The sequence below is a fragment of the Capricornis sumatraensis genome, chromosome 8 (genome assembly GCF_032405125.1).
Source record: "Capricornis sumatraensis isolate serow.1 chromosome 8, serow.2, whole genome shotgun sequence".
Taxonomy (NCBI): domain Eukaryota; kingdom Metazoa; phylum Chordata; class Mammalia; order Artiodactyla; family Bovidae; genus Capricornis; species Capricornis sumatraensis.
In genome coordinates this window covers 61,770,817-61,783,320 of record NC_091076.1, presented here as the reverse complement: position 1 = coordinate 61,783,320, position 12,504 = coordinate 61,770,817, and the positions used below count along the sequence as shown (strand labels likewise).

Here is a 12,504-nt window from a genome sequence, read left to right as displayed (position 1 = left end):
TTTAAATGACAGACTGAGATGTTGCCTGGGAAGAACTTATCCTGAGGAAAGAAAGCATTAAGAAGCCCAAGACTGGTGCAATAAACAACACCCAGAATCACAGCTGTTGTGAGAGAGGATAGAGAAAATAGAAGGTAAATGTATTTTTTTTATTCACAAGTAAACACTATTTAAAGGATTTTTTTCAAAGAATAACAAAATAAACAATTATATTCTCACTATATTTTCTTTCAGCTTGTTTTTTAGTAAAACAAACATTATAGGAAAAGCTAAAGTCACTGGGGACAGGAATGTCCCTGATAACTAGTTAAGCTAGTTAGTAGTTAATATTAACTAGTTAATAGTCTCTGATAACTACCTCCAAAATCATTCCTTTCTCTTCTCATACATAATCACTATTATGAGTTTGACATGAATCCTTTCAGGGCTTGTTACTTTGTGAGTGTGATATTTAATACAATGCAGTTATTAGGTATAAAGCTATCTCCTTTTCCAGCTCTCAAGGACTCATATATAGGTCCAAGAGTGAAAGATGATACAAGCAAAAGGTGAAAGTGCTAGTTTCGGGGGAAAAAATTTATATTTAAGACATGGGAAGAACGTGTGGTAGCAAGTGTGGGATTCTCTCTGCTTAAACAAAGCAGCATCTGTACAGTAATATAATACTGTAATTATACTCAAGATAAAATGTTAAGACATTCAAAAAAGACAGTACCACTACTAACAGCAGCGCCATCAACAGCACTTAGCTTCAGTGGAACGAGCATTCATGCCACTGAGGGTGAGCCCAACAGTTTTCTTGAGCAGAGTCTACTGTTTCACCATAGTACTAGTCAGAGGCAGCCTTCACCATTTTAGAAAAGGAGCCCTAATAAACGGTCATCAAAACTCTCAGTACTAACACCTGTGGCTGGAGAAAGGCAACGGAAGCCAACAAAGTTTCTGAAGACTGAAAGGATTAAATATCCCTTGAGGACTTTCAGAAATTTTGAGGAGGACCAGAGGTTAGGACAGCATAGGAGCTAACTTGAGAAATATTAACATTGTTAATACTATGTAATTCCAAATGTCTAGTAAAATATTAACAATGAAAAAGATAATTACCGAGGGAAAGAATTCTTGCTTTAATATGAGATCCTAACAGGTTGCATCCTGAAAGGGATACAGATTATACTCAATAGAGTCAGAAAATCTTAAGTCTTGGTCTCAGATTCCTAGCACCTTCAAATTCCTGTAAGAATAAAAGAAAATTCTTCCCAATAAAGATAATATCACCCTAGGATTCAAATTATTACTACTAATAATTTTCAAAAATTTTTAGTGAACAATCAGTGATAGTGAAACAAAACTCCTGTTTCTGGCCAAGGCAGAATAACTGTCTTAGGAATATTCCTCCCACTGTAAGTAACTGTAAATTGGACAAAATAAATAAAGCAACTGCTTTCAACGGGGCAGACACAGGGCAGCATAAGACTGTAATCTCAGAGACAAGGGAAATCCATTAGGTGAACTCCATGACTCTCAGTGCTCCTCTGGGTATAATTTTTCAACAACAGTGCAGAACACAGAAGTACAAGCAGAGTACGGTGGTCCTACTGAGCTGAAGTGGAAGACAGCAGAACTTGCAGCAGCAAAAATCACAATCTGCAGGGCAAGACATGGCATTGGAGAGAAGATCGAGAAAGGGCCCTAGAATTCCCTGGGGGGGTTCTCTGTCAGTCTGTGGCTCAGAGTTTGATAAAACACAGATTGTTGGGCTCTATCTCCAGAGTTTCTGATTCAGGAGGACTGGATGGAACCTGCAAATATGTATTTCTATTACTTGATACTGATGATGCTGATGACACAGGTGGTATTGATGCTCCTGATCCAGTCCTATACTTTGAAAATCATTCTTTTTGAGTAAAAGACAGTGCAGGTTAAAAATAAACCCATATCTACTAAACCTTTCTCACTCATTCTGAGTCACTAGAGCATTAACATAGAATGTCTGAGGATACAAGAAAAATGTATAGTTAACTTTACACAAAACAACTTCTGTGATAAATACAACTTCTAAGGCTTTGATGGCCTACCTGAAGATCTTTCACATTTGGAAAAGGAATTCCTATTGTTACGACAGCACGGGCATTATCATCTGAGAAATCCAGACCCTCACTCACTTTACCACGACAAACTGCCACCAGGAGGGCTCCATCTTAAGCAACAGAAAATCAACATTTTTAAAAGCATAATCAAGATTCCCAGAAAATGTCTTATTCTTGTCATTTTGAAAAGATCTGATTATTAACTATAATATCAAATTTAAAAGACTCAAAATTAAAAACTACTATAAGATAAAGTTTTTAAAGTTCAATGTCTTCAAATAAAACAAAATTACATTTTGATACAACATGGTAGGACCAATTTATAAACTGTGTATCTCCCAGTTAAACTATATAGAAAAACTATGTCAGAGTAATAACCTGCATGTGAACTAAGCAATTGTGAATCAACTGTTTTATCTTTAAAATATTGAAATTGAGATCACTACCTTTACCACCAGAATGTAAGTTATCAGAAGGATTTAAAGGACTCTGTATCATATTAGATCAATATTATACTGAAAAGTATTTAAAACATACACACACAGAATACTCTGTGCATAATCTTATCATACAGGGATATTGACAATTATGTTATAGCATCTTTGTGATGTTGCACTGTTCATAAGTTATTATTATTAGCCCTGTCTGTGAAATGTTTTTCGGGCATTTTCTAACTTTGAAATTTAGCCTTCAGTTATGTTAACCTTATGCAATTAAATATAAGCACAAAGTATATTTTTGCATAAAAATGTAACCTCCTTCCACTAGTAAGGAAGATATTAATGCATACTCTACCATCTTCTTTGATAAAACATTTTAGGTAGTGTAAGGAAGTTTATAGGCTAATACCTGAAGACATCCCATTTCTTAAAACTGAACTGGCATCTTCAAGTGAAAGTACTCATAGGAGAACAATTCCAAACAGAAGAATTTCTTTAACTTAATTTTCTTTTCACTCAGGATTACAGAAATAATTTTTGAAAAAAAGGCAATACAAATATAATTATAACAGCACCAACTTCTCACTTTATGGTAAAAAAATTTTTCACTGACTATCAAATAATTTCCAATTACCTTTTTCTCCTTTGTACTTGATTGCATCATAGTACACCTGCAGTAATTCATCAAAATCAATTTTTTCTCCTCCCTGTGGTTCTACAATGACTGTCTTCACCAACTCCAGATTATGCCATAAACCAGTAGAGAGCCAACGTTCTTTTAACTTTTCTAATAACTGAAAAGGGGAAAGAAAACATTGAGTTACTTGTGTGTCCAACTGAACAAACTTACATTTATCTGTTTAAAGACAATCTGATTACAATGTGACTATGGCAAGAGTATTAACGTTTCTGTGTTTTAGTCTAGAAAATGAGGAAAACAATTATATGTCATAGAGCTGTGACTGGGTTATTCATTAACCAATTTAGAAAGCTTTGAATGAGGCCCTGCACACAGTAAGAGCTTCATGGATGTTAGCTGCTATGGCTATTGTTACCATTATTATTACTTCTTACATTACTGCTGCTACTGCTGCTATGTCTATCATTGCTATCTTGGGGATTTCAGAATCAGGAAAAAAATTACTTCAAAGTTCATAAATTTTAAGTTATATCTAAATCTAAGGTAAAATTCTTAATATCCTTAATTAAATGAAGATTTTTAAAGATCATTTTACACAGTACATAGGCAGCCATGCTGCTTGAAAATTTGATCATCACTGATAAACTGAATTGAGTAAATATATAAACAGAACCTCAGGCAGCCAACAAGTACAAAACATAAAAGCACAAATGGAACATTTACAAAAACAACCGTGTGACAGATTACAAAAGGATTTTCAACAAGTGTCAAAGAATATCAGATTAACCACATATTCTAACAATAATGCAAACTTAGATTAAGTCAATAACATAAAGTTACTGACAAAAAAACATACAAGCTCAACACTAAAGATTATATTCTTAAAGAGCATATGGGTTATATGCCAATTATATTTCAATAAAGCTGCAAAAAGAAAATAAATAACAACAAAAGAGAACATACAGAGAAGAAATCAACAGAATTCATGACATCTTTACATCTGAATGACTAAAAAATGCACCCACAATCCAAAACATGTGGTATGGAATAAAGGTAATAAGAAAGCAGAAGTTAGTAAAGATAAGAATTGAAATAAATTTTAAAAAAAGTGGTAGAGATTATTATGACTTAAGTTGAACTGTTTTATGCAAAGAGTTCTATGTAATATGGGCCAATTATTACAATATAGGCAGTGAGTGAAGTGAAGGTTCTCAGTCGTGTCTAACTCTTTGTGACCCCATGGACTGTAGCCTATCAGGCTCCTCCATCCATGGGATTTTCCAGGCAAGAGTAATGGATTGGGTTGCCACTTCCTTCTCTAGGGGATCTTCCCAACCCAGGGACTGAACCCGGATCTCCCACATTGTAGGCAGATGCTTTACCGTCTGAGCTACCAGGGAAGTCACAATATAGGCAAGCATCAAGAAATTACTTCAAACCCTCCAGAGAACAAAAACTAATTTTTATAAGATGATTTAATTCCTCAGAATTTTAACATATCTATTTTTGGAAATAATAATAAGACAACAAAACAAATTTTTTAAAAAATCACTGCTATGGTCTAAATGTCTGTATACCTCCAAAATCATATGTTGAAATCCTAACCTCTAAAGATAAAGGTATCCGGAAGTGGGGTCTTTAAAAGTGATTTGGTCATGAGCATGGAGCTTTCACAAATGGGATAGTGCTCTTATTTTTGAGATCTCACAGAGTTCCTTTGCCCCTTCTACCACGAGAGCATAGCAAGAGAGAACTGGCTCCCCACAGGAAGAGAGTCCTCACCCAACCATGCTGGCACCCTAATCTTGGACTTCCAGCCTCCAGGGCTATGAGAAATATGATTCCATTGTTCATAAGCTACCAGATCTGGAGTATTTTATTCCAACAACCAGAACACACTAAGAAAATCACTAATTGGTAAAACAATTCATTGCATATTATACATTGATCAGGGTATTCTGATCAGTAAGAATAAAAACTTCCCATAACAACATGTTAACAGGTAAAAATAACAGGGATATTATTAATTTTAAAAACTTCTTCACTTTGGCTATTAGAATTTACTTTCTGAATATACACCTTCTGAATCAAAGTTTCTCACCATGCAAATTCTTAATCTCTTCTAGCTGCTGTAATTCAGTTAGAAGAGCATAAGAATACCCCAAGGATGTAAAACCAGATGAAATGTATCACGAATCTGCATAATTATTGATTCTTAATAGAATTAAATTCAATGGTGCTAAACTGTTTTCTGAAAACACAGATAATATTTAACCTCTGATTCCTTGAATCCAAGAGAATAACAACTCCAGTGTTTTGAACATTCAAAATCTGGAGAAATACACAGCATTTTACTGACTGACTTCACTTTCACTTTACTTAAGGAAGACCATTAAGTTGATGATTCCAAAATATATTCCATTTTAATAGATTAACATCTCGTTATGAAGAAAAATCTCAGAAATAAAAAGGAAATTGGATTTTTCCTCCATTATGCAGAACAGAATTCAGAATATCAAAGTTATAAATGATTTAGAAATATTTGTTTACAAAAGCTTAGAAAAATTTCAAAGCAGCTATGATATATGCAATATTTCAAAATTTGCTACAATGGATAACTATGAAAGACATTCTATCCACTGATTTTGGATTCTAAGAACTTCAGAAATTTATGGACAATGAAAATGGCCATAAGTTTATAAATAAGTTGTGAATATCACAATTAAAAAGTACAACAAGTACTATCAATTACTTCAGAAAACTTACATAACAAACTGTCACGTTACTGGGTCTTTAAAAAAATTATCTACGAAATAAAGCTGCTAAGTTTGTTGATATATCTAAAAGAACTTTTAAAGTTCTTTGATCCTATTAAATTTTGAAAACTAAATTGTCAGGGTATAATACTGACATGTAAGATTATAATTTGGAGAACAGGAGAGTACAAAAAGGTAGATCTGAAAAACTACTGCTAATGCAAATTTTATAACTTGAACAAAATTTTCCCCTATGTATAAATCATTCAAATTTGCTTTAAATAAAAAGAACTATTTGAAATACATAAAAATAGCTAAGAAGTGATTAACCAAATATTTCTCAAGAAAAATTTCATGCAATCTAACATCTATTAGCCTTTCCAAAGTGCCACACTATCAATATTTACCACCAAGTCCAGCCACTGGATATAATGGGCTTCCCTGGTAGCTCAGTGGGAAACAATCTGCCTGCCAATGCAGAAGACGCAGGTGTGATCCCTGCATCGGAAGGATGCCCTCAAGGAGGAAATGGTAACCCACTCCAGTATTCTTGCCTGAAAATGTTCTAAAATTGGTGAACTTTGTAAACATAATAAAACTTATTGAAATATACACTTCAGGTGAGTAAACTGTAAGGTGTGCAAAGTATATCACAGTAAAGATATTTTATTAAAACAATGATAAATAGGATACTTCCAAACCACTAAAAGCACGAACGGAGGACAAAAAAAGCCACGTCAATAGAATAAGGTAAACAAGAGAGGAAAAGAGGTAAAAGAAAGCACAGAATAAGACGGTAGAAAATAAGTCCAAATATGGCGAAGAATCAAAGAAAACACAAATTTAATTCATTTATGAAAACTGAGACAATCAGTTGGTTTAGAAGAAGAGAGGGGAGAAGGGAAGTAGTGGGGAGAGGAAAAAGAAAATCAACTATATGTTGTTTATCAACAGAAATACTTAAACCACAAAGAAATCTTAAAAATGAAGACATGGAAAAAGATATCTGAGGTGTATATTTACCAAAAGAAATCAGCTGTATCACAGACATAAAAAAGTAGACTTCTAAATAAAAAGCTTTAAGAGAAACATAGATATACAATATATCCATATATATATAAAGTACATCCACCAAAAAGATACAGCACTCATGAATCTTTATGTACTTAAGACATAGTCCGACAATATGGAAAGGAAAACAACTAGCAAGAAACACAATGATAGACACTATAAACACTATAGTCCCTAAATATACAGAGGACTTCAGCACATCTCTCTAAGATATCTACAGATGAATCAGACAAAATTAATATGAATATAGATTGAAACTTATAAGAATAATCAACTTTACCCTAACGTATGTAGGAAACTTGGTGCTGAAAGGAAAATAATAATTCTTTTAAATGTAAAACAATATACATAAATCCACAAAGGACATATTAATAAATTTTAAAAATCTGGAATCATATACAGGTTCCCTGGAAACAGATATTAACAGAAGAGTCATTCATTTCAAAACAAAATAAATTTATCTACATAAAAATCTGAAAAAGCTTCCATAAAGTTCTAGGTTCAGGAGGAAAACAAAATGGAAAAAAATTACTTAGAAACAATGTAATTTTTCTAGGTCTCCAACCAGCTTGTCATTTTCCACAAAATGTCAATAGAAATGTGATGTAAACAGCAGAACATAAAAATAAATAAGACTAGAAAAGTCTTAAAAATATTTATTGGGAGTCTCCAGTGGTTAAGAATCTGCCTTCCATCCCTGGTCTGGGAACTAAGACCTCACATGTCACAGGGCAACTAAGTCTGTGTGCCACAACTTAAGACCCAGTGCAGCCAAAAGCATATACTAAGGGTAATGTGTGAACTGTGCTATAGAAATACAATAAGTATATAATAAGTAAGAAAAATAAATGAACTTCTATCATGGATTTAAAAAAGCAAAATGGTGAAAATTATGTCCAATATCATATTTTTTTAAAAACTCAAAAACAAAAAGCAAACCTAACATGCTGCTTAGGAATATATATGCACTGTGGAATACATATATATGTGGTGTGTATGTATGCATGTTAGTCACTCGGCCATGTCCGATTCTTTGTGATCCCAAGGAATGTAACCCACCAGGCTCCTCTGTCATGAATACTGGAGTGGGTTAGCATTCCTTTCTCCAGGGGATCTTTCTGACCCAGGGATTGAACCTGGGTCTCCTGCATTGCAGGCAGATTCTTTACTGCCTGAGCCACCAGGGAAGCCCATATTGTGTGGCAAAATCATTTTAAGAAAATTAAAATTGTAAACTTTAGGACAATTATTAACCCTGAGGGGATGAACAAAGTGATGGGAATGTGAAGCAGCATCCAGTTAGCAGTAACATTTAGTTCTTTAGTGACAGTTTTGATATTTTCATTTTATTAATATGCTTCATAACTCATATATGTATTACACATGATCTTTTTTAGTGCTGAAGGTATATTTTATTTGTTTACTTTTAAATATTAATTAATTTGGCTTCACCAGGTCTTAGTTGCAACATGCAGGATCTTCGATCTTCATTGTGGCACGTGGGAGCTTTAGTTGGACATGCAAACTCTTAGTTGCACAGTGGGATCTAGTTCCCTGACCAAGGATGGAATCTGGGTCTTCAGCATTAGGAGTGTGCAGTCTTAGCCACTGGACCACCAGGGAAGTCCCACATGTGACCTTTTATAAGTATGAAATATGTATATCTTGTTAATGTTTTTATTAACATCAGGACAGTGGGGACAGAGGATTAAGAAAAGAAAACAACAGCAAAAATATTAATCCCTACAATGTGCCAGAAACATCAGAAATCTAAGAATAAAGTGGAGAAAATTACAGAAAAAGTACTTGCCTTCGTGGCATTTATAATGAGAGAGCATTACACATCTAAAGATGGATAATAAATACAGCCTGAAACTCCAAAATCTGTATGTATTTAAAGCCCTGACTGCCCTGCTACATGAATGTTTATATATTCAATGGCCGAATAAAATTCACCAGTTAGATATCTCAAGGCACCTGAAACATTTCATGAAAGATCAAATGTATACTATTCCAGTGTTTATTATCAACAAATGCTGTCATGATTCACCAGAATTTGGGGCAGAACTTTAGCCTTTGTCTCCCCTCGCTGCTAAGCATGGTGCAATTGGAAGAAAACTTTCAACTCCAAACTTCTCCCCAATAAGGGAGTTAAAACAAGACTGAATGTGCAGACTTTTAGGGGGTGCTGCCCAGGGGACTGGTTTCTGTCTTGCCTAAATCTATGCACTGTCAGGTTGGGGGTCGCTAAGTACAAAGACAAAGGTTTAGAATAATCTGCACTCACTTACCATAGTCTCTTCCCCTGGTTCAGTGCTTGACTACTGTGATAAAATCCCCACCTCCCAGTTTCTCTCTGAGAAATTACTGAACCATATGTCCAATGTGCAGGCAGAGAGCTGCCAGAGAGACTGGTTTCTGGGTCACATATCTCAGAGTACTGACAAGATCTAGTATGCTCTAGATGCCAAAGGGCCACTGAGAACAAAAGAGAGCTGCGTAGCTTGCCGCCACACTACAGGACTAGCAGAAAGAGGCCAATACAGCTTGTTGGCGTCTACCCTGGATGAGAGAAGAGACGAGTGGAGAATATACAACATTCCAAATTTTGTTGGGGGCTAGTTTGGAGGGACTAGTTTCTGTCTTGCTCACCTCAGAGAACTGATGTGACCTGGTTTGCAGCAGCTTCAGAGAATCTGTAGTTTCACAGATAAAAAGAAAAAAAATCAGAGGGAACAAAAAAATTATGAGTTCTTGAAAAAAAAAAAAGGAAACTGAAAAATCCTTCTCATCAGGAATCTACACACACAAGTTAAGAGAAGGAACATCCACAGAAAAGGTTTGAGAGGCCTCCAGAATCTACAAGTAAGTGAATTGGTGAAGATCTTTCCCTGTATAGAACCAGCCCATAAAACACTGGGAGAGGTGGCTATTGTTTTAAATGGGTAGATACAAACCCAAAGTAACATGGAACATGAAGAAACAGGAGGAAATGACCCAATCAAAGGAACAAAATAAATTCCAGAAAATCAACCATAAAGAATGGAGGTATATGAATTATCTGATGAAGAATTTAGAGTAACCATCATAAAGATGCTCAACAAGCTCAGGGAAATGATACATGAATAAATTGAGAATTTCAAAAACAAAAAACAGAAAATATAAAACAGAGTAAGACAGAAATTTTGGAGCAGAAGAATACAGTAACTGACATAAAAAGTTCACCAGAGGGATTCAACAGCAGACATAGTCAATCAAAATAAAGAATCAGTGAACTAAAACACAGGTCATTTAAATGATCTAGTCAGACAAATATAAAGAAAAGAGAATGAAATAGAGTCAAGAAAGCCTGGGGGACTTATAAGACACCCTCAAATAGACAAATATACACAGAAGGCAAAAAAAAAAAAAAAATGAGAGAAAGGTACAAAGTTTATTTAAAGAATTAGTAGCCAGCAACTTCTCACATCTGGTAGGGGAGAATGGATATCCAGGTTCAAGAAGCCAAGACACCAAAAAGGGTGAATCCAAAGAAGGTTACACTGAGATATATTATAAACAGATTGTCAAAAAATCAAAGACAGACAGAATTTTGAAAGTAGCAAGAGCAAAACAAAAAGGGAATGGGATAATATATTCAAAGTGCTGAAAGAAAAAATTGGCCCTCAAAATGCAGAAAGAATGGGAAGAGGAGGACGATGAGGGGAGGTGAGGGGGAAGAGGAGGAAGAGAGATAAACTTTCCCAGAATTACAAAAGATGGGGGAGTTCATCACCATGAGATTCCTTACAAGAAATACTAAGGGGGAGTCCTTCAGGTGAAATAAAAAAGATGCTGGAAAATAAAACAAAGCCATAAAAAGTGGGCTTTAAGTAAAAAATTGTTAGAGACAAAGAATATTATATATCGAAAAGGCATCAATTCACAAAGATATAATTATAAACATACAAATATATAAGAACAGAGCCCCAAAACACACAAAAAACAGAACAGATAGAAACAAATAGTTCTGCTATAATAGTAACAAATTTCAATATTCCAATGTTAATAATGAACAAAACAACCAGATAAAAATTCAACAAGGAAAAGTGAACTTGAAAAATACCATAAACTAATTAGAGCTATCAGACATATACAGGACACTCCATCTAACAAAGCAAAATACACATTTGTCTCAGTTGTGTGTAAAATATCCTCCAGGATAGATCACAGCTTAGGCCACAATACAAAGCAAATTTCAAAAGGATTCAGTGTTTTTTCTGACTACAGTGAGATGGAAATAGAAATCAATAACAGAAGGAAAACTGAAAAATTCACACAAAAATGAAAACTAAACAATATACCCTCTAAAAATTCAAGTACAGTTGATTTACATTATGTTGTTTTCTTGTGTAGAGAATAGGGATTCAATATTTTTGTAGATTATATTCCATTATGAGTTATTACAAGATAATTGCTATAATTCCCTGTGCTATACAGTATAAACACACTTTTAAACAATCATTGGATAAAATCAGAAATTACAAGGAAAATTAGAAAATACCTTTGGACATATCAAAACAAAAATATAAATATACTATAACTTACAAGACAGTGAAACTGTGCTATGAAAGATATTTTAGCTGTAAATGCAAACATTAAAAAGACCTCAAATTAATACCTAACTGCATTTTATAGTAGAGCAAATTAAGCCAAAAATTAGAAGAAAAAATTAAGATTAGAACAGAAATAAATGAAATAGAGAACAGAAAAAAAATAGAGGAATGAACATTGGTTCTTTGAAGATCAACAAAATTGAGAAATCTTTAGCAGTCTAGACTAAAAAAAAAAAAAAAAGATGACTCAAATTACTCAAACCACACAAGAAAGTGGAGATATTACCACCAACTTTATAGAAATAAAAAGGATCATAATACTATGAACAATTGTATGCTACCAAATTGAATAATAATCAGGACATAATGGACAAATTCCTATAAATACACAATCTCAAAAAACTGAATCATGAATAGAAAATCTGAGTTGACTTATAACAAGTAAGGAGTTTGAATGAGTAATCGAAAACCTTCCAACAAAGAAAATCCCTAGATCAGGTGGTTTCACTGATGAATTCCATCAAATATTAAAGAATTACTATCAATCCTTTTCACACTCTTCAAAGAGAATGAAAAAGAGAGAACATTTCCTGACCCAATCTAGAGGCCAGGCTTACTCTGATACAAAAGGCAAACAAAGACACTATAGGCAAAAAATAAACTATAGACCAATATTCCTTACAAATATCGATGTAAAAACTTCAACCTATACTAGAAGACAAAGTTCAGCAACATACCAAAAGAATTATACCTTGTGATGTATTTTACATTATGTAAAATCACGATGTAAAATGATCATTTTTTTTCTTCATTCTATTAATGTGTATTATATTGATTGATTGTCACATGTTGAACAATGCTTGCATTCCAGGAGTAAATCCCAATTTGTCATAGATATTAGATTGGAGATGATAG

The 12,504-nt window shown here is 33.9% G+C and overlaps 1 protein-coding gene across 1 annotated transcript in view; it reads right to left on the bottom strand.

The window, feature by feature from the left end:
- BRIP1 (BRCA1 interacting DNA helicase 1) overlaps positions 1 to 12,504 on the bottom strand; it is a 186,412-nt gene that overhangs the window by 63,186 nt on the left and 110,722 nt on the right. The window contains exons 14-15 of the mRNA XM_068978905.1: positions 3,162 to 3,321; positions 2,076 to 2,197 (exon numbers count right to left, since the gene is read on the bottom strand). Of these exons, the coding sequence (XP_068835006.1) occupies positions 2,076 to 2,197; positions 3,162 to 3,321 (282 nt within the window). The remainder of the gene's footprint in view (positions 1 to 2,075; positions 2,198 to 3,161; positions 3,322 to 12,504) is intronic.